Source organism: Mustela erminea, chromosome 18, assembly GCF_009829155.1.
Source record: "Mustela erminea isolate mMusErm1 chromosome 18, mMusErm1.Pri, whole genome shotgun sequence".
Lineage (NCBI taxonomy): Eukaryota > Metazoa > Chordata > Mammalia > Carnivora > Mustelidae > Mustela > Mustela erminea.
This window is the reverse complement of record NC_045631.1, coordinates 37,243,008-37,261,364: the sequence shown is the minus strand read 5'-3', so window position 1 is coordinate 37,261,364 and position 18,357 is coordinate 37,243,008. Positions and strand designations below refer to the sequence as shown.

The following is an 18,357-nucleotide window of genomic DNA, read 5'->3' as shown; positions in this document are numbered from 1 at the left end:
TGTCCCGGAATGAGCCTGCCTGCCCTTTGCAAGCTGGTTTGGGTCTCTCACGGAGAGGAAACCAAAAGCAGTGGGGTGGGGTGGGGGGAGGCCAAGCGACCAATCAAGAGCAGGGTGAGGCGCAAAACCGGCGGGCTCCCTGGGGAGGCAGCCAGAGGCAGGGGGCCATGGCGGAGCTGCAGCAGCTACAGGAGTTCGAGATCCCTACGGGCCGGGAGGCCCTGCGGGGCAACCACAGCTCCCTGCTGCGGGTCGCAGACTACTGCGTGGACAACTATGTGCAGGTAGGCCACGCGGCCCCCGCCGTGATACCCTGGCCCCTTGGGAGCCCACCTCCCAGGCAGGACCGTGGGAGCCATCCTGACAGGTGCTCATTCTGGGCCCGCCTGGGAAATCCTTCACCCCAGGACTTGGCTTCATTCCGGTCCCCCCAGACTTCGGCCCGACCCCATGCTACCGAGCCCCATCATGCCCCTTCCCTCTCCCAGAGCCTCAGAGACGCCCAGGCACGCAGCGCTGTTCCATCCTGTTAGCGGGCCTCACACTACCAGCATCTCCTTCCTGGGTCCCGCTCGGGTGCAGAGACCCCTGATTTGTCTTATACAAATGCTGGCCTCATCATTCCATTTGCAGGCTGACTCGAGGTGAGACTTGTGAACTTCCCACACAATGTCACAAACTGGAGAGGGACCAGGGAGAGAATTGTTTCCCTGACCTTTGCGCGACAGGGGAGAGACATCAGACGAGGCTGGGTCTGGCACAGAGGCAGGGGGATGGACTACATGATTGCTGAGAGCAGTCCACCAGCAAAAGATGGCAACCATGGCGTTTTAGAACCGTCTTCTAATTTTTTTTTTTTTAAGGTTTTATTTGTTTGAGGGAGAGAAAGTGCCAGTGAGCGCAAGCGGGAGGGAGGGGCAGGGGGAGAGGGAGAAGCAGACTCCCCACTGAGCAGGGAGCCCCATGAGGCCTCCATCCAGGAACCTGGGATTGGGGAGCCTGGGATTGGGACTGTGACATGGGCTGAAGGCAGATGCTCAACCGAACGAGCCACCCAGGCGCCCAGAACAGTCTCCTAAGTTGTATAGCTGTTCTAAGACCATGAACACGATTTCTGGAACAAGGAAAGAGGGGAAAGGGAAACTTAGCAATGATTGAGCACCTCTGTTTTTTCATTAATCCTCATAAGCGTCTTATGAGGACAAGTATTATTATTCCTCGTTCGTAGATGAAGAACCCGCAGCGCGGGGAGGCCAGATGACTCGTCCAAGGTCACACGGCTTAGCCTTGGCAGAGCTGCTGCTGACTTCTTCTTTTTTTTTTTTAAATGCTGGCTAAGTCAGCCATTCTAGATTTTTTTTTTGTAAGATTATTTATTTATTTATTTGACACAGAGAGAGAGATCACAAGTAGGCAGAGAGATAGGGGGAAGCAGGCCCCCTGCTGAGCAGAGAGCCCAATACAGGGCTTGATCCCAGGACCGTGAGATCATAACCTGAGCCTAAGGCAGAGGCTTAACCCACTGAGGCACCCAGGCGCCCCAGCCTGCTGACTTCTGGAGCTAGGCTCTCTCCTCTCCACCTTTCTCCTTCCCTGACATGCCTTAGGACTTAAGGACAGTTTCTTTGCACTGGCATGCCCAGGGACCTCCTGCCTCAGTAAGAGCATTGAAAAAAATAATGAAAGTAGCAAGTGCTTCTGGGAAAATGACAGATGAAAGAAAGTCAGTGATGATACCAGTGAGAATGTTCTGCCCCCTTCCTTTGGGCAGGCATGTTGCCCAGATGGCCTCTTGTAGTGTTCCCCCGAGTCCTGAGAGGGGAGAACCACTCCCACTCCACAGCCAGGGAGCTGAAGTTCACCCAGACCCACTCCCTTTCCCAACGTCTCTGAGCTGGTGGTGGAATTGGGATTCGAACCCAGAACTCTGACTCTGGAGCCCAGCCCCAAACCTCTAGTTAAATAACTGCTGTTCGTGTAGATGTTGAGTGACCCGCTCGTGGATGAGATGGACCTGGCTCGTAAGCCTGCCGGGTTCTCAGGGCGCTGCAAAGCAGGCTTCTCCTATGGACAAGGAGAGAAGCAGTTCTGTGCACACAGGATTTGGGGTCCCAAAGACCTGAGTCCAGTTGCCAACTCGGCCTCCTAGCAACTACAGGACCCACGGCAAGGAGGGTTGCCTCACCTCTGATGCTTACACCTTCTCAGGGGGGGTCACGTGGGTTAAACTCGAGAAGGTGTTAAAGCACTTAACCCAGTGCCTGTCCCTTAGGAGGGGCGGGAGGATGCATGGAAACTATTACAGTTACTGCCATCATCATCATCACCATCATCATCTTCCGTCGGAAGGATGAAAGGCACATAGAGATAATGAAAGTCAATTCTAGGGAGGCGAGGCAGCCCTTGCAAAAACACGCAGGTCAGAGTGCCGGGGCTCCTGCTTCCTTCATGTGGAACGCTAACTAATTGACCTTAGTTACCTTTCCCGGCCTCTCTGAGGATCCCCGTCTGGGGAGCAAATGCCTACAAAGGGTTTGGATGACTTCTCAGCACCACCCTTAAACAAGGCCTGGTTCCCACGCCCTCCGTCTCTCCCCCACCCCCTCCTTCCACCCCAACCAGGTGTCAGGAAACCCATGGGGAATGGGGGAGGGCAGGCTGGGGTTCACAGAGTTCACAGTCAGAGTCCATTGAGTTTACAGACAAGGTAATTTGCATGGCAAATAAGCAGGGAACCATGACAATGGATCTCACACCTTTGTACCTCCGGACCTAACCCCAGGCCAAGCCCCAAACCAGGGGTCAGTAGGTACTCACTGGCTCCAGCCTCCCGTAGCTGGGCCCAAGCAGACAAGCAGACATTCTCCTGTCTGGGCTGACAGCTCCACATGGCAGGCCAAACAGGGGACAGTGATGGTGAGGTGAGCTGGGAAATCTGGGTGCAGACCAAAGGAGGAGTGAGTGGTCACTAGCCTGTTCTGGGCCTTCGTGTCCTCGCCTACTAAAGAAAGATCTTGAGCTAGAACAAGACATGCTCTCCTTTCTGGTTTAAATATCCTGGGTTGATTTCTTTGCCTTTTCAAGGCTCTTGGTTACATATGCTGATGAGATGTAAATCACATGCAAATGACATCCAGGTGTTGGAGCAGAAAGGCAAGGAAGGGCTGCCCAGAAGGTTCTGGGCCTGCCCTTTGACTCCAGCCTGGCTCAGGCTCCTTCGGAGGCACTCTGCCCTGAGAGGTTCCAGGTCTGCTCTCTGTAGAATAGGTCTTGGGGAGAACCCAGGGGCCTTTCGCAAGGAGAACATGTGGTGCAGCCCTGCCTGTCCATGTGTGGGACTGGCCCAGACTTGCCCTGGACTCACCCCTATACCCCCTAGAGAAGGCTATAGGCTAAATGGCAGCACCTCCATGATCCGACCTGAGATGAGGAAGCTGCCTGGGGAACCAAATGACCAGAGGAGCTTTGCTCTAGCCCCATGGTTTCAACTGGAACTGAAAAAACAAAAACCAAAACACACAAAAAAACTTCTTCTGTCTTCAGCCATTCCCTGCCCACCCTTCCACCGCTGACTGCCAGTGTGACTCTGGCCAGCATCTGGCACAGTGCCTGGTGTACAGTAAGGAGATGCCCAGCAAGTGTGTGGGTTCATATTCAATTAATTAATTAACTCACAAATGCATATTTATTAAATATTGTCTGTGTTTTGGGTACTCTTTCAGAGTAGGATACAGGGTAAGATAGGTTCTCTGCCCTCCCAGTGCTAACGTGTTAGTCTGTGGGGAGAAATAGATAATTTCCGATAGGTAGTGCTAAGTTCTATGAGGAAAAAAGAACAGGGTAAACATGGTAGAGTCAATACAGAAGTAGACTAGGAGAATCTTAAGGTGGTGATGAAATGTGTCTCTGAGGAGCTGAGACTTAAAAATAAGGTTTCTAGAAAGAAGTACGGCAAGTGCAAAGGTCCTGAGGTAGAAACAATCTTAGCTTGATCCGACAACAGGAATCTAATGGCCACAGTGCCTAGAGGGGAATGAGAGGGAGTGGTAGAGGAGAGCCAGCCCTGTAGAGCCCTATACAGGTCATGGCTGGAAGTCTGGATTATATTCTCAGCGTATTGGGAAGCTACTGGAAGGAATGAATGAAGTGACTCTTCTCTGGGCCTCAATTTCCTAATCTGGTAAAATGGACTAGACCATTGGTTCCTAAACACTGCTCTGCAGACTGGAGAAAGACAGGAGCACAAGAGTCCTCTGGGGGGCTTTTAAAGGCATAGATTCATCGATCTCACTCCCCAGGGGATTCTGGTTAGAGGGGGGATAGGGAGGATAGGGGGGCTGCCATCGATTGGTTGGTTTTTGAGTTTGAAAGTATGCTTTCTTCTTTCCTTTCTACTATTCACCCTCTATTCCCAAAGGTCCGCTGGAGGTAGTGGGGTCAATCTGCAGCTTGAGTCTTGGAGGAGGGAGATCTTTCCCTCCCCTGGCACCCCCATTCCTCAGGGTAACAGATTTGCCCTCCTAATGTTCCCAGGTCCCTCTCAGGGAAACCACGTCAAACATCTGGAGTTAGCGCTTTCTCCCAGTTCAGCCCCCACGCTCTCCCTCTCCCATCCTTCCCACCCAGCCAGCGATCTAGTGAGCCGGACAGGCCTCCCACCAGAGCTGTGTGTATTTCAGGCCACAGACAAGCGGAAAGCGCTGGAGGAGACCATGGCCTTTACCACCCAGGCACTGGCCAGTGTGGCCTACCAAGTCGGCAGTCTGGCGGGACACACTCTGCGGATGCTGGACCTGCAGGCGGCCTCGCTGCGGCAGGTGGAAGCCCGTGTGAACACGCTGGGCCAGGTGAGGGCTGGAAGAGGGCTATTTGCTCTGGCCGCCCGTCCTTCAGCTCTGCTCGGTCGTGTTCTCGGGCAAAAAGTTCTTTCCTGCCTTCCTCCAAATGCTTGCACTTCCCAAGGGATTTGAGCCTCCTTATCTCAGTGGTATGTCCCTGTGCTGAGTCCTGCTGCCCTACCAGACTAGGAACTCCTGGAAGGCAGTCCTTTTCCTTTCTGACTTCCATCTGAATTCTATCCTGCCTGATACAGTAGAATTTAACAACCGCGGAGGCTGCTGGAACAGGAAAGAGGCAAATGGATCTTGTTCCCCGCTAAACACAGGCAGTGACTTAATCAGTGTCCTCGTCCCAGAGTGTGTGTGTGTGTGTGAGTGTGTGTGTGTGTGCCTGGCAAGGTCATCTTCAGCCCTGAAGGCACTGCGCCATGCCCCCCACCCCCCCTCACTCCCCACCCATCTAGAGAGCACACACGCCCTCGTCCTTCCTTCCTGGATCCTTGGCTGAGGATTTGCCCCATCAACCACGTGCACCCGTCCCCAACCCAGGGGCCTGGCCCGCACATCCCTGGCGTGTTCACTGTGGGCGGGGCCTTTTCCTCTCGCCCCAGCAGACCGGAGTTCCACCCTCTCCGGGTTGCGAGTCTCCCCACGTGACATTCCAAGAGATGGTGAATTCACAGCTTTGTCCCGGCCAGAGAGACAGGCTCTCTGACCACCAGGCTCTGCCACCCTCCACGTTATCCACCTCCGCTTCAGAGCCAACCCAGTGCAGCCCCAGCAGCCCCAGGGAGCTGTGTTTTCTCTTTTCCTCTGGTTCCTGCTCAGCTAATAATAACCCTCATTCTCTTCCACGAGGAAGTTGCTCCAGAGTGGCCCCATCCTCCCCTGGCAATTCTTTTCCCAAACGCCAAGTGACCCCAGGGACAGCATTTACTCTTTCTCTGGACCTCACAGCCTCCCCTGGCCCCTAATCTCCCATCCCAAAGTCTCTATCCTCTTCCTCTGGTCAGAGGAAGGGCGCGGTACAGAGCCTGGCCCACTGTTGCCTCAAACCCTGTCGTGGCAGATGGTGAACATGCACATGGAGAAGGTGGCCCGAAGGGAGATTGGCACCTTGGCCACGGTCCAGCGGCTGCCCCCTGGCCAGAAAGTCATTGCCCCCGACAGCCTCCCACCCCTCACGCCCTACTACAGGAGACCCCTCAACTTTGGCTGCCTGGATGATATTGGCCATGGGATCAAGGTAGGGAGAGGGGCCCTCCTCCTTCCCACAACCCACCGTTGTCTCCTTTTCAAGGCTCCTTTCACCCCAGGTCCCCAGTTCTCTTCCCCATCTACATCCCTGTGTGTCCCAACCTGCCGCCCTCATCTTTCCTGACTCCCCGGAAGCCATCACCCTAAGCGGACCCCTCCTCTCCAAGCCTCCCTCCTTGAAGGTCCTTCCTGACCCCTCCCCCCTCCACAGCCGGCCTTGACCATGTCCTCGGGGGATCTGCTGAGAGTGCATCTGAGCAGCCCCTTCCGTGGGGGCTGGGTGCATGTGAAGGGGAAGAGGGGGAGGAGGGGTGTCAGGGTGTGCATGAGAATGGCTCCCCAGCCGCAGAAGGGCAACTTCCTCTGTCTGGAGGTTTGAGGTCACCGCACTGAGCGCTCACCCCCGAGCTGCTTGCTGTTGTGTGGGAACAGATGGGGGTGCAGCCACTCAAAGGGGGCCTGGTGAGGACAGGGGAGCAAGACACTGCCATTTCCTTCTCCCTGAGAGGTGGGAGAGGACACTCCCCCAACCCCATTTCCTCAGTTCCCCCTCGCCAACTTTCCAGATTAGATTAAAGCTCCCCTGGGTCTAACTGATCCCTGGAAGCCCTTCCTGTCCGGCAACATCCATCCCCTCCTTCAGGCACCAGTAAGTTCTCATTCACCAGCTTCTATTCTTTATGACTCTGCTGGGGTCCCTCTTGTCTTGTGCCCAGTGGAGGTTAGCGGAGGACACCATGTGCCCCACGCTGGGGGTACCCCACCAGTTACAGAAGTGCTCCCTTGCCTGTGGGCTTGGCCTGGCCATTTGCGCATTTAGAAAGCTCTGGCCCTCTCTGTCCAGAGCCGGTTCTGCAGGCCCATCAAAATGGCAGGTGGGGAAAAAAAAAAAATGGCAGGTAGGCTCTTTCTAAGTGTGATGGTCCTCTCCCCCATCCCCCCACCTCCTCAGCCCCGCGTTGGGGTTGGGGTCTATCAGAATTAGAGATCACCAGGCTGGCCATGGAGATGCTTTGGGGGCGAGGTGCGGCTGCTAGGCGGTGCAGAGGAAGTGGCCTTCAGACCGTGTCTGCTTCAGGTTTCCGCAGCGCCTGCGGCTGGGGGACCAGAGGCTCCGGGGCCTGGCGGCAGCCAGAGTGGGAGACTGTGGGGTGGGGTGGTGGGAGAGGGGGCTGGGAGTGGAAGTGGGAACTTGCTGTCCCTGCTCCCTTCCTCCCAGTTCTCTGCCGCCCCTCCCGCCCCTCCCTTGTTTCCTTTGTGGGACCACGGGGGCTACCCGGGGGAGCGGGGTAGGGGGGAGTCATAGACGTCAGCCTAGTCCCCTCCTCCGCCGCAGGATCTGACCACGCAGCTGTCGCGGACAGGGACCCTCTCGCGAAAGAGCATCAAGGCGCCTGCCACGCCGGCCTCCGCCACCCTGGGGTGAGACCTCGCGATCCTGAAACTTTTCTCCCCCACTCTCAACGCAGAGAAGCCAAACTTCCTCCTCCCCGCACCTGACCCCTGCTCTACGAAGCCTTCTTTCCCCCAAATGACGACACCCCGCGCCTTTCCTCCCCTCCCTCCTCAGGAGGCCACCCCGGATCCCCGAGCCGGTGCTGCTCCCCGTGGTGCCCGAGGGCAAACTCTCCGCAGCCTCCTCTGCCTCTTCCCTGGCCTCGGCAGGGTGAGCCCCAAGAGTCCAAGTTGGGGGGGTAATGAGGGGGCCTCCTGCCAGTTGTCAGGGTGACTGCTAGGGTAGGGAGAACTCTCATCACAAGCCTGGGGCGCACGACTGAGGGGGCGGGGCCAGTGGGGGGGGGGTGCTGAGTTAGGGAAGGTGTCCCCCAACCTAGCCGAGTCCCGCTTTCTCTGGTCTTCAGCAGCGGCGAAGGCGTCGGTGGGGTCTCCACGACCAAGGGGCAGGCAGCACCCCCACCCCCACCTCTCCCCAGCCCCCCGGCCCCACCCCCTCCACCGGCCTCCGAGGTCTTCCTGCCGCCCCCTCTGCTGGAGGAAGTGTCCCTGCCCCTGCCGGGTAAGGAGCTCCGCCCTCTCCTGGCTCTATCGCTGGGTCTTTTCTCACCTCCCTCTCCCTCCTGTCGGTCCGCCTCGTCCCAGGTAGGGGGTAGCCGGAGAGGAAGGGGCCAAAGTGGGCTAACAACTTAGCGCCTGCTTTCTGCCAGGTTCTGTGTTCAAGCTTCTCATCCATTTCGCACTTGAACTTTAACAACCCTAAGAGGATCTTCACACACTGATTTAACAGCCGGAATTAGAGGCTGGCAAGGAGGGTCACCCAGCTAAGTGGCAGTGCCTCAATAGCCCACATTGCTCAACATTTGTGTGTTTGCTGAGAAGTTCTAGAAGCATCGTGGTAGAGGTCAGGATGGGCGGGGGCTGGAGAAAGATTACAGAAAATCGGTAGATGCCAGAGCCCCGACTGAAGAGTTTCCGGGGGGCCATTGGAGGGGGTCCCCTGTGCCACATCTGCAGGCTCTCCCTTTTCCCTCCCAGCACCAGAGTTGCCTCCGCCCCTGGATCTGCCCCCTCCTCCACCCCCGGATCTAGATGAATTGGGGCTGTCACCTCTGCCCCCACCAGACTTCGGCCCTGAAGAGCCTAGCTGGGTTCCTGCTTCCTACCTGGAGAAAGGTACCTGACTCCTGGGACTAGGAATGCCCCCGCTCCCCACCCCGCTTCTACTCTAGAACCTGCAAAGGTATGAACCTGTTACACACACACCTATTTTCTGATGAACTGACCAAATATTCATCCAGGAGTGGTGAATCAAGCTGGAAAGACAGGCAGCTGACCTGGCAGAGTATTACTAAACGCAGCTGGGGAGGGGGTCCTAAGAGCTTTGGAGCCCCACTCCCTGCAGCCGGGATTCCCCTTAGATGTTTCCCGGCATCCCCATGGTAGGGTGGGAGGCACATCTCATGGAAACCCTTCCTCCCATCCCGCAGTGGTGACACTGTACCCATACACCCGCCAGAAGGACAACGAGCTCTCCTTCACTGAGGGGACCATCATCTGCATCACACGCCGCTACTCCGATGGCTGGTGTGAGGGTGTCAGCTCGGAGGGGACTGGATTCTTCCCAGGGAACTACGTGCAGCCCAGCTGCTGACAGCCTGCGGCTCTCTGAGCTCCCGACCCAGGCACAGCCTTCATCGAGCCTCTGGAGCTCCAGTACAAAGCCAGTTCCAAGGTCAAGGCTGGACTAGGTGTGCCCACCTCTTGGCCTGGGAGCCGGGTCTGTCCCTTCCCCTCATTTTGGTGGGAAGGGGGCTCTGGGGAGAGGATGTACCCAAAGGCCTGCTGTGGACGGGAAAGAACTGGAAGCCAAAGAGTTTGGTGATCTTGTCCACAGAGGATCCCCCCTCTCCAGTCCATGCAGGATCGGGTCTCCAGCTGCAAATGTCCACTTTGAATAAAACTCTGATGACCTCCTTGGTGATTGCCCTGCAGGGCTAGGGGGCCAGAGAGAGAGAGAGAGAAAGGCTCCTGCTAATTATTGACCCTCTCTGCTCTGCCCAGAGCAGCTGTCTCTCCCCATCATTTTGGTCCTAAGTGCCCCCTGCACTAGACCCCTGACGCTGGGCAACAACCAAGTGCAACCTGTACTTTTGCTTGTTGCTTGCTTTTTGTGTCCCAGACGGGGGTCCACCTCTCCCATTTATGTGGGGCTCTTTCAGGCCAGGGATCGCCTCACCCTCACCCTTCAGACATCGGCGGCGCGAGAGATCTCAGTCAGCTCTTCCCCCTTCACCTTCTTTATAGCTCTAGAACACCAAAGAGGGAGGAGGGGCTTGGCTTTCGCTGGCTTGGCTTTAAAACATCATGGCTTTCTGTTCCATACGGGAGGACGGAGGCGCAGAGGGCCCAGCCCGCAGGGCGACTTTGGTAAAGTCCCTGGTCTCTTGCTGCATAGAAGAGGCTGGGGTGAGGGGAGACACCGTCGCGCGCAGCGAGGTCCCAGGCTGGACGGACCCGAGCCGGACAGTGTGCTACCTCGTTCCACCACCAGGAGGCGACTGTTCCCTCTGGCTTCCCCCCACCCCTTTGGGGATGCTGGTGGGGGTGGGAGAAGGGGATTGTGCGCGGGGAGGGAGGCCAGAAGAAAAAGGGTGTAGTGTGAAGACGCGCTAGGTGAAGCAAGATCTAGGCCTGAGGTCGTGGGTGCAGAGCTTCATCTCTCTCCGCTGGGATTCCGGCGCGTCGGAGAGGCTTTGGGGTTGCGAGTTCCCTTAACAGAAGAAAGGGAGATGGGAAGGTTCCGCAGTTCAGGGGAGTAGTGAAAGCCGTGGGAACCGCTTCCTCTCAGTTCCGAGGACAAGGATCTTGGAAACACCGCTGCCTTCCCAGGGATGTGCACCAACGACCTCGGTGGGGCCGGACTCCAGAATTTAACGTTGCAGTGAAACGGGGACGGGGTGGGGGTGGGGTGGGGCAGAGAGGCAGCCGATTGGGGTTAACTGCATAGACAGAGACGGCTCCGAACTCCCTTTCCCAGCCCCCACGTGGACGAGCCCGGGATTCCCGGAATTTCCGGAGGGACATACCGAAGCGAGAGCGAGGGAAAGGGAGTAATAAAACTAGGTTTGTCTTTCCCGCTGTCCCCCACCCCCACCCCGCCCGGGCGCCCCCTGCAGGCCGCCGTCCTCAGCACGTCTTCAGCACCTGTTGCAGATGGAGGCGCACGTCGGTGGCGGTTTCCCAGGGCACCACGCTGGCGCGGAAGGAGCTGGGTTCGGCCTTCTGCGCCTCCTGGATAAGGCGGTGCATGGGGTAGCCGCGGCGCGGGAAGGCCACGTCGCCGCCCGCCAGCAGCCCCATGGGGCAGAAGTCGTTGGCGCCGTCGCCCACGTAGAAAAGGCGCTCGAAGTGCACGCCGTCCTGGGCCCGCTCGCGCAGGTAGTCGCTGAGCACCTTGTGCTTGCACATGTTGGCGGGGCAGCGCGCGCAGCTGTGCGTGTGGAAGGGCCGCAGCGCCAGCAGCCCCCGCGCGTCGGGCCCCGACGGGTTGCTGAGGATGCGGCGGAACAGGCCATGGTGGCCCGCGGCGCGCAGCGCGCTCTCCACGCCGAAGGTGTTGGCATCCGAGATGAGGATCACCTCGAAGCAGGAGCCTTGCTTGGCCACAAACTGCAGCAGGTCGCTCATGCCCGGCGACAGGGGGATGGCCTCGTAGATGGCGCGCAGGTCCCGCGGTCGCACGCCCTGCTCGCCCAGGTACTGGAAGACGCGCTGCATGTACTCGTTGTAGAAGCCCTCGCGGTAGGTGGCCCGCAGGCTGTCGGGGAGCCGCTGGCCCGGCGCGGCGCGCACGATGGAGTCGTCGCTGTTTTCGTCCACGATGGTCTCGTCGAAGTCGAAGGTCAGGAGGAAGCGCGGCGCGCCCTGCGTGGCCATCCCGCCGTCCTGGGAGCAGGGGGGAGAGGAGCAGGAGGAGGAGGAGGAGGGAGCAAGCGAGAGGGGGCGCGGCACGAGCCGGCCAGGGAGAGGCTGGTTAGCAGGCCACGGCCATAGGCGCTGGCACATCCAAGACCTGAGGAGGACCCAAGGCAGGTTAAAGTAGGCAGAGGACCCCACGCCGCCGCCCCGGCCCCAGCTTTCCCTGCCCACCTCCATGTTGCCACCTCTCAGTGAACTGTGCTGGGGTTTATCCCCGAAAGACCGCCCTCTTCCTGAACCCAGAAGGGCTTCCTTGGCACCTATTTCTGCTAACTCTCCTGTGGGGCCACTGGGGCTTAACAGGGTCAGCTTAACGGAGGGGAGGAGCAGCTTCCAAGGGGTCACCTCTTTAGGGAGGTTTCTGACGAGGCCATTCTGGAGACTTCCAGTGACCCCCATTCTGGTTTGGAGCCCTCTCCACCCCCTTCTTCCCAAACATATGTAGGCAAGGGAAACCAGGCATTCACCCAGATGAAGCAGCCTCCTCATTCCCTTTTTGGGCCATGCCCAGCTGATAGGACTGTGGACAATAAGGAGCCAGGCTCCAGGGAACACTCGTTGGCGTGAATGCCAGGTCCTCGGGCCTGGATCATGGCTAAGGGCTGGGCCTGGAGAGTTACGCGTCTGGACCTCTGCACAGGCCAGAGAACTGGGTTTTAGCTCTTGGAATAACCAGGTCACTGCGTTGACCCAGGAAGGCTCTCTGGGAGCTGCTTCCAGCCAGATGGCACTGGGCAAAGATCCCAGGATGGGACACGGCTTCTCCAGGGAGTTTTAGGGCCCTGTGCGGACAGCTCATCACTAATCACTTGCCAGTTCCCTGGGAGGAACACGTCAGCGGGTGGGGTTTCTGCCAGAGTCCGAAGGAAGCGGGCAGCAGAAGCAGTGGGACTTGGGGAGATAGAAGCTTCCCGTGCCAGGCCGCGACATACCTGGGAGACAGGTGAGGGAGAGGAGAGAGAGCAGCGTGGCTGAAAAGGCAGAGCAGGAGGGAGCAAAGAGTGGGCGCAGGGCAGGGAAAGAGAAGGCTAGGAGAAGGCCATGCCAGGGGAGCCTGGAGACAGCACAGTGGGGATGCAGGGCTCCAGGAAGCAGAGACCTCGGGCCACAGTCCCACCTACAGATGATGTGGGAGAGGATGGAGGCCAAGAGTGCAAGTGCGAGGCACAAAGGCAAGCGAGTGGAGGCCCCTTTTGCTTGGCAGAGGGGCAGAGAGCCAGTCACGGACAGTTCCAGAATACCCACCACACTGCCTTTCACCCTCCCGGCCTCCCACCTCAGTCAGTCCAGACGGAACCACTCCTCCTCCTGGCTTCTTCCTAACTCGCTCTCCGATACTCCTGTGAGGTTTGTGGCCTGGCCCAGCTTGTGAAATGAAGTCCAAGCTCCCAGTGTCAGAGCTGGGGTGTGGACCTAGCTCTCTGCCTCCCTAATAGCACTGTCCCTTCAAGCTCATCCCTAAGAGTCACACTCTGGTCTCATGGACATCCATCTGGGAGTCTTAGCTGCTCAGGATCCCTGGAGTTGAGGTTGTAAAAGCATCAGGACCCCACACCTGGGATGGAAGCTTCCAGAGGTTAGTGGAGGCCCAGTAGAGATGAGGGTAGGCCTAAAAGGGGCTGGAGAGGGCTCCTTCCACCCTGTGATGGGAAGGCAGTTGAGGCCTTAGCCTCAGAGACCCCTGGAAGTACCCACTTACCCTAGACAGGCATCGGAGACCAGTGACTGGAAAACACCCGCTCATTGTCACTGCATCACCCTGGGCACCAACTGCAGAAGACTCTGTTGGCCTCCAGCCGTCGTCCAGAGCTCCTAACAACCACACGAGGTCTGTTGGAGGGTGCCAGCAGCTAGCCTTGTGTCCATCACTAACGCCCACCTGATTCTGTCTCCTCAGCTGAGCCCCCGGAGCCACTCCCAGGGACTCAGTAAAAACCCCTCAGATAAGCACTGGGCTCACAGAGGGCAAAACCCTTGCGAGGTATCCCCCTACCAATCCCCTGTGTCATTTGAGAGGTTATAGTAACTGGAGACCCCTTGAGGTCAGCCGACTTACTCAAAGGTAAGTGGCAAAGACAGGTCTCAAAACTGTAACGTAGGGTCTGAGACCAGTGCTTTTTCTCTCCAGTATGATCCTGGACCCTTTCCTGTGTCAGAATTTACATGTCACCAGCATGCATGTTCTCCCACTGCTCATCACAGTTGCATGAATTCAGCAGATAAGAAGGGCCCAGAGAGGTTAAGGAGGCTGTACAGTGTCCCCCGGGGAGATCTGGTTCATGAGCACCTGGCCACAGCCTTGGATGCTCTATGCCCTTAAAGGGAAAAGGGCAAATGGCGAGCTTACTGTACCACAGCTGGGGGCCAGGACCCCTGAGCATCTCAGACGATCTGGGACTGGCCTCCCCCTGGTGATTTCAGAGAGCAGCAATCGACCAGAAGTCAGTTTGAAATTTCTGCGGGGCTTTGCTATGTGGTTTTGGGACAGGGATTGCCTTTGTGGGGGTTTCACCCACTCAGCTACAGAGGACACCACCTACAGCTCCCAGGGCCTCCCTATGCCCCATCCCTACCCCTTACCCTGGGGTTGAATGAGAGACTAGAAGCATCTGGGACAGATCTGGAAATATACTGAGAACCAGAGACTAGATGGGGAATCGACCGAAGTCCTGGCTGGTTGCTGCCCTCTGGTGGTCATAGCAGGTGACACTGGAAACCCCTGACTGTCAAGGTGACACTCTTCCCCAGACCATCCCAGACCCTCAGGGAGCCCCTGTGGCCGCGGAGATAGAGATTGGGACCTCCCAGGAACCGGGCACAGGTGAGAGGGCGGGCCTCTGACACCTTGGAGCTACCACGCCCTAACCAGAGGTGTGTTGAGCCCTTTTGATATGGATGGAAGTGGGTCTCAGGCTCTTCCAGCAAGCACTTTTCATCCAGGAATTGGGAAAGGCAGCCAAAGCTGAATGGGGAGAGGGGACAGAAAAAGGTGGGGGCTAGGGAGAGGTCAAGGAGACAATGGATGAGAAAGCATGGGGACGCTGGAATGGCATGTTTTGGAGGATGGGAAGGCTCTTCCCAGGCCCTATCTGGAGGGAGTTCCAAACTCCCAGGATCCTGCCTGATAGCCCCTGTCTGCTCCTAGGCCCAGCGAATTTGAGGGGAAAGGCCAGGGGACGCCACTTCTGTGATAAAAGCAAGCAGCCCCTCGGCACACACAGTCTAGAGCAGGGCTCCGGGGAAAGGGAGTGGGAGATAGAAAGATACACAGGCTCTTCAAGCAGCCACCCAGAGACCAACTTTCATCCCACAGAAAAGGGCCTCCTGGTTTTGCCCTTGTTTCTTTTTTTCTTTTCTTTTCTGAAAATTTGGTGGAATCGTCTACTGACTTTCAATCATATCCCAAATTTCTCAATCATTAGAGCAAAAGACATAGTTATGTTTTTTTTTTCATCTAATAATACTATTGAGGGATATCGGTTCAACATTTGTTGTTTAGTGAGTTGCCTTTGTTTCTTTTAGGCCCCAGAGCAGAAAGCCTGGCATTCTGAGTTTCTTCCCCCAGAAAGAGAAGGCTGTGCTACCACCCCGCCCTCACCCCAGAGTAATCAGTGGCTCCCCAGGCCCCACCGGCATCTGGGACTCATGACATTCAGTAAGTTTACTCACCTCTGGCAGCTTTGTCCTAAGTGACCAAATTCTTTTGTGGTCACCAAAAAGAGTCCCTCAGAGAAAAGGGGGACAGGATGTCTGAGCTTCTCTAGATGGCTAGAGCATAGAGAGGAGAGAGGAGTTTCTCTGGGGCGGCAGGGAGTCCATATTCTAGTCCCACTTAAAAGCGGTGCTTGCCTCCCTGATGCCACGTCAGATCACTGGATTCCTCCTTGTTTCCTCCTGCCTTTGACAAAAATGCTTTAGATGACATTTGTGGGAATGCGGTTGGGGGAGGGAAAAACAGTTTGAAAGTCCTCCTCCCCTCTCCCACCTCCATGAGGGGCTGGGGAGCCCACAGGACAGTTCCGGGACAGTTTTCCCCAGGAAACGAAACGTGGAGGGTAAGGATTGAGGTGGGAAGGGAGGGCCCTGCAGATACCATAGTTACAAGCCCCTGCCCAAGACCAGATCTTCTCTATCAATCACTAGGAACTGGATCCCACAACTAAACTGAAGTTTTCTCCATCTCCAAGACTGTATTCCCAGCTTCACCATGGTCTCTTCCTTCTAACCACCACCAGCAGCAAATAGGAAAAGTGGAGGCCCAGAGAGGTCAAGCTAACATCCTCGGAGGTCACAGAACATCAGTTGCAGAATTAGAACTTAGGAGTCCCTGGTGCCCCTTGGTGGAGTTGCAGCCAGAGCTCCCCCTCTTGTCCTGGAGACCCCCCTTGGGGTGTGAGTAAGCTGGCCCTGAGGACCTGAAGCCCTGGTGTCAGTGAAGAAGCTGGGACCAGGAGTCCCCTCTGGGCCCGCCCTGCCTGGGTGGACAAGCTGGAAGGGGATCCTCCGTGGACAGGGAGGTGGCAGCTGCCGGTCGATTGGGGGGAGAGATATTTTTAGAGGTGGCTGGAAAGCAGGCATCCTGGCACACCCCCAGCTGGCGGGTGCTTCGCTCCAATGCGGGGCAGTGGGGGGGGGGGGGCGGTGCGCAGCTCGGGGAGCCGAGGGGACTGGTGGGTGGCGGGGACCAAGGGGGCACAGATTCTTCGCTTTGCCTGAGTCAGGGACAGAGGGATATCCCGGTACCTCGTTCCTGGGGTAGGAGAAAGGAGGAAGGCTCATTTCTCCGCTCCAGTGACTCCCCCACTGACACACGTGAAGGAGCGCCCTCAAACTCCACACAGCCCCCACCCCACACTGGGACCCCAGCCCTCCCCTACCTCGGGGAGCCCAGGACTCACGTGGGGAGCGGCGGCGGCAGAGGTCTGTCCCGGCTTAGTTTGGAGTGTAAAGTGAGGAGAGGGGCTAGCTGAGGTATTTGGGCGCAGGATGGGGCAAGGGGTGCTTACGGGAATTGGAGGGGACGCGGTGTCTTATCCACCCCCGGATTTCTAGGCTCCGGCTCACGAGTCCCTCCAGTTCCGAGGGGCCGTGGATGATGTGCGTCTGGGCCGTCCCCTCCACCTGCCCCCCATCCCCCCGGGCCGCCGCCGCGTCCCCTTTAAATGCCCGGGAGCCGGAGCCCGAGCCGCGGCCGGCGCTGCGGCTGCCGCAGCACCCGGGCCCACCGCAGTCCCCTCACGTCACAAGCGACTGTCCAATCACAGCGGCGCCGGCTCACATCAAAGGGGCGGGCCGCCTGCGGGACACGCCTCCAGGCCGCCCCGCAGGCAACCCGAGCGCTAGCGAAGGTGGGGTTGCGCGCAGGGGGAGAGGGGAGATGGAGCGCATCCCTCCGGAGGAGCGTGGGTGGGGGGCACCCTTGCTGGAGCGGCTGCGGGGCTCTGCGTGAGTCCCCGCCCACACACCCAGAAGTGTCAGGGCTGTGCCTTCAGGGCGCCGAGCCCTGAAATTTGCAGAAATGCACTCCTACCGCCAGCCCCCATTCCCTTCTTCGCTCCTAAGCCAAGCGGTAGGCACCGTTGGACCCAGACCAGGGAAAGCAGTGCCTCCCCCCACGTACGCCTGGCTCGGCCCTCCGCGCGGAGTCGCGGCACCTTATCTCTTGGGACCCTTCCTCGCTTACGGGTTACAGGGGATCGCCGGGGAAGGGGCCCTTCCACACCCCACCCCGTAAACACTGATTTAAGGACCCAACTGTTTGCCCTTTGTAAGTGGTGTTTTAAATAAACCCACTTTCTCTTCTGCTTCGTAAGAGCCCGTGCCTAGCCACACTCCCCTGCGTCTCCTCTTCCCCCCAATCCAGTCCCCGCCCCCCACCCAGCTCCGTCCGCCCTGCAGCCGGATGGTTGAGGAGAAGCTTCTGTTTCTACAGCAGAGACCCGAAACTTATATATACTGGGAACGTACTATGAACAGGGCACTGTACGAGGTTGCTACACTTGCCGTTGACTATTCACAACTGGAGAAATTATTTGCCTGAGTTCAAACATAGGCGCTCCTGGCCCTCGGGGTCACAAAGGAGCTGTGGGGGCGCAGGCGCCCCCAGGCCTGGGTCTGAATCTCCCCCTGCTCCACTCCTCCAGGAGGGCCGGCGGGTGGGAAGGCCCTGTGTGATCTGGCAGCCGGTAGCGCTGGAAACCAGCGATGGAACAAGGGTCCATAAGGACCCTGTGCGGGGCACTAGTGTGGACAGGACAAGGGTGTGCTGCGTTTCTGCATGTACAAAGGAGAACGAAGGCCTTGGAGCTGCTTAAAAACCTTTGACCTTAACTTTCAGCGCCCCAGCTCCTTCACTGGCTTGCTGCTTATGTCCCTGTCAATACTGCCCACCCTCTCTTCTGGCTCTGCAGCACCCCTGATGTTTTTCAGGGACTTCCCTCCTCAGGAACACACCTGCCCCACTTGCTGGGGGAGTCTGGCCTCTGTCGAGGTCTTGAAGCTCCTTTGATTATACCGATCCTCCGTGTGCCACCAGAGCACGTGGGAAATGTTGTTGGTGTATTTCCGTGAGTCGCCTCACGGAATCCTCACCACTCTGTGAGATGGTGCATGGTTCCTTTTGCTGATGGGAAATAAAGGCACGAAGAGGGGAGCTTGGCCAGGGTCATCCAGCCGGTGAATGGTAGAGCTGGGCTTCCAGCCTGGTTGCCTTTTTTTTTTTTTTTAATTTGTCGGAGATAAAGCACCTGCACAAGCAGGGGGGGTGGTAGGCAGAGAGACAAGCAGGCTCCCCCCTGAGCAGGGAGCCCGATGAGAGACTCGATCC

At 57.7% G+C, this 18,357-nt stretch overlaps 2 protein-coding genes across 17 annotated transcripts; one reads left to right on the top strand and one right to left on the bottom strand.

Moving 5' to 3' along the window:
• Positions 1 to 9: 9 nt before the first annotated feature.
• On the top strand, positions 10 to 9,567 carry ABI3 (ABI family member 3). 2 transcript variants are annotated; one of them, XM_032320674.1, is made up of 8 exons: positions 10 to 284; positions 4,680 to 4,847; positions 5,908 to 6,084; positions 7,432 to 7,517; positions 7,666 to 7,761; positions 7,958 to 8,112; positions 8,589 to 8,726; positions 9,041 to 9,567. In XM_032320674.1, the coding sequence occupies exons 1-8, from the start codon at positions 168 to 170 to the stop codon at positions 9,202 to 9,204; spliced, it is 1,101 nt and encodes a 366-aa protein (XP_032176565.1). In that variant the 5' UTR covers positions 10 to 167; the 3' UTR covers positions 9,205 to 9,567. The 2 variants fall into 2 exon arrangements, with proteins under 2 accessions (XP_032176565.1, XP_032176566.1); XM_032320675.1 differs by having other exon boundaries at positions 9,070 to 9,191.
• A 267-nt stretch (positions 9,568 to 9,834) lies between these two features.
• Positions 9,835 to 16,760, bottom strand: PHOSPHO1 (phosphoethanolamine/phosphocholine phosphatase 1). Of its 15 annotated transcripts, XM_032320681.1 has the most exons (6): positions 16,430 to 16,760; positions 16,275 to 16,281; positions 15,201 to 15,429; positions 13,231 to 13,343; positions 12,345 to 12,463; positions 9,835 to 11,625 (listed from the first exon to the last, which is right to left on the bottom strand). In XM_032320681.1, the coding sequence occupies exons 4-6, from the start codon at positions 13,273 to 13,275 to the stop codon at positions 10,740 to 10,742; spliced, it is 1,050 nt and encodes a 349-aa protein (XP_032176572.1). In that variant the 5' UTR covers positions 13,276 to 13,343; positions 15,201 to 15,429; positions 16,275 to 16,281; positions 16,430 to 16,760; the 3' UTR covers positions 9,835 to 10,739. The 15 variants fall into 15 exon arrangements, with proteins under 15 accessions (XP_032176572.1, XP_032176571.1, XP_032176575.1 ...); XM_032320680.1 differs by lacking the exon at positions 16,275 to 16,281 and having other exon boundaries at positions 16,409 to 16,760; XM_032320684.1 differs by lacking the exon at positions 16,275 to 16,281 and having other exon boundaries at positions 15,201 to 15,299; positions 16,409 to 16,760.
• Positions 16,761 to 18,357: the final 1,597 nt, after the last annotated feature.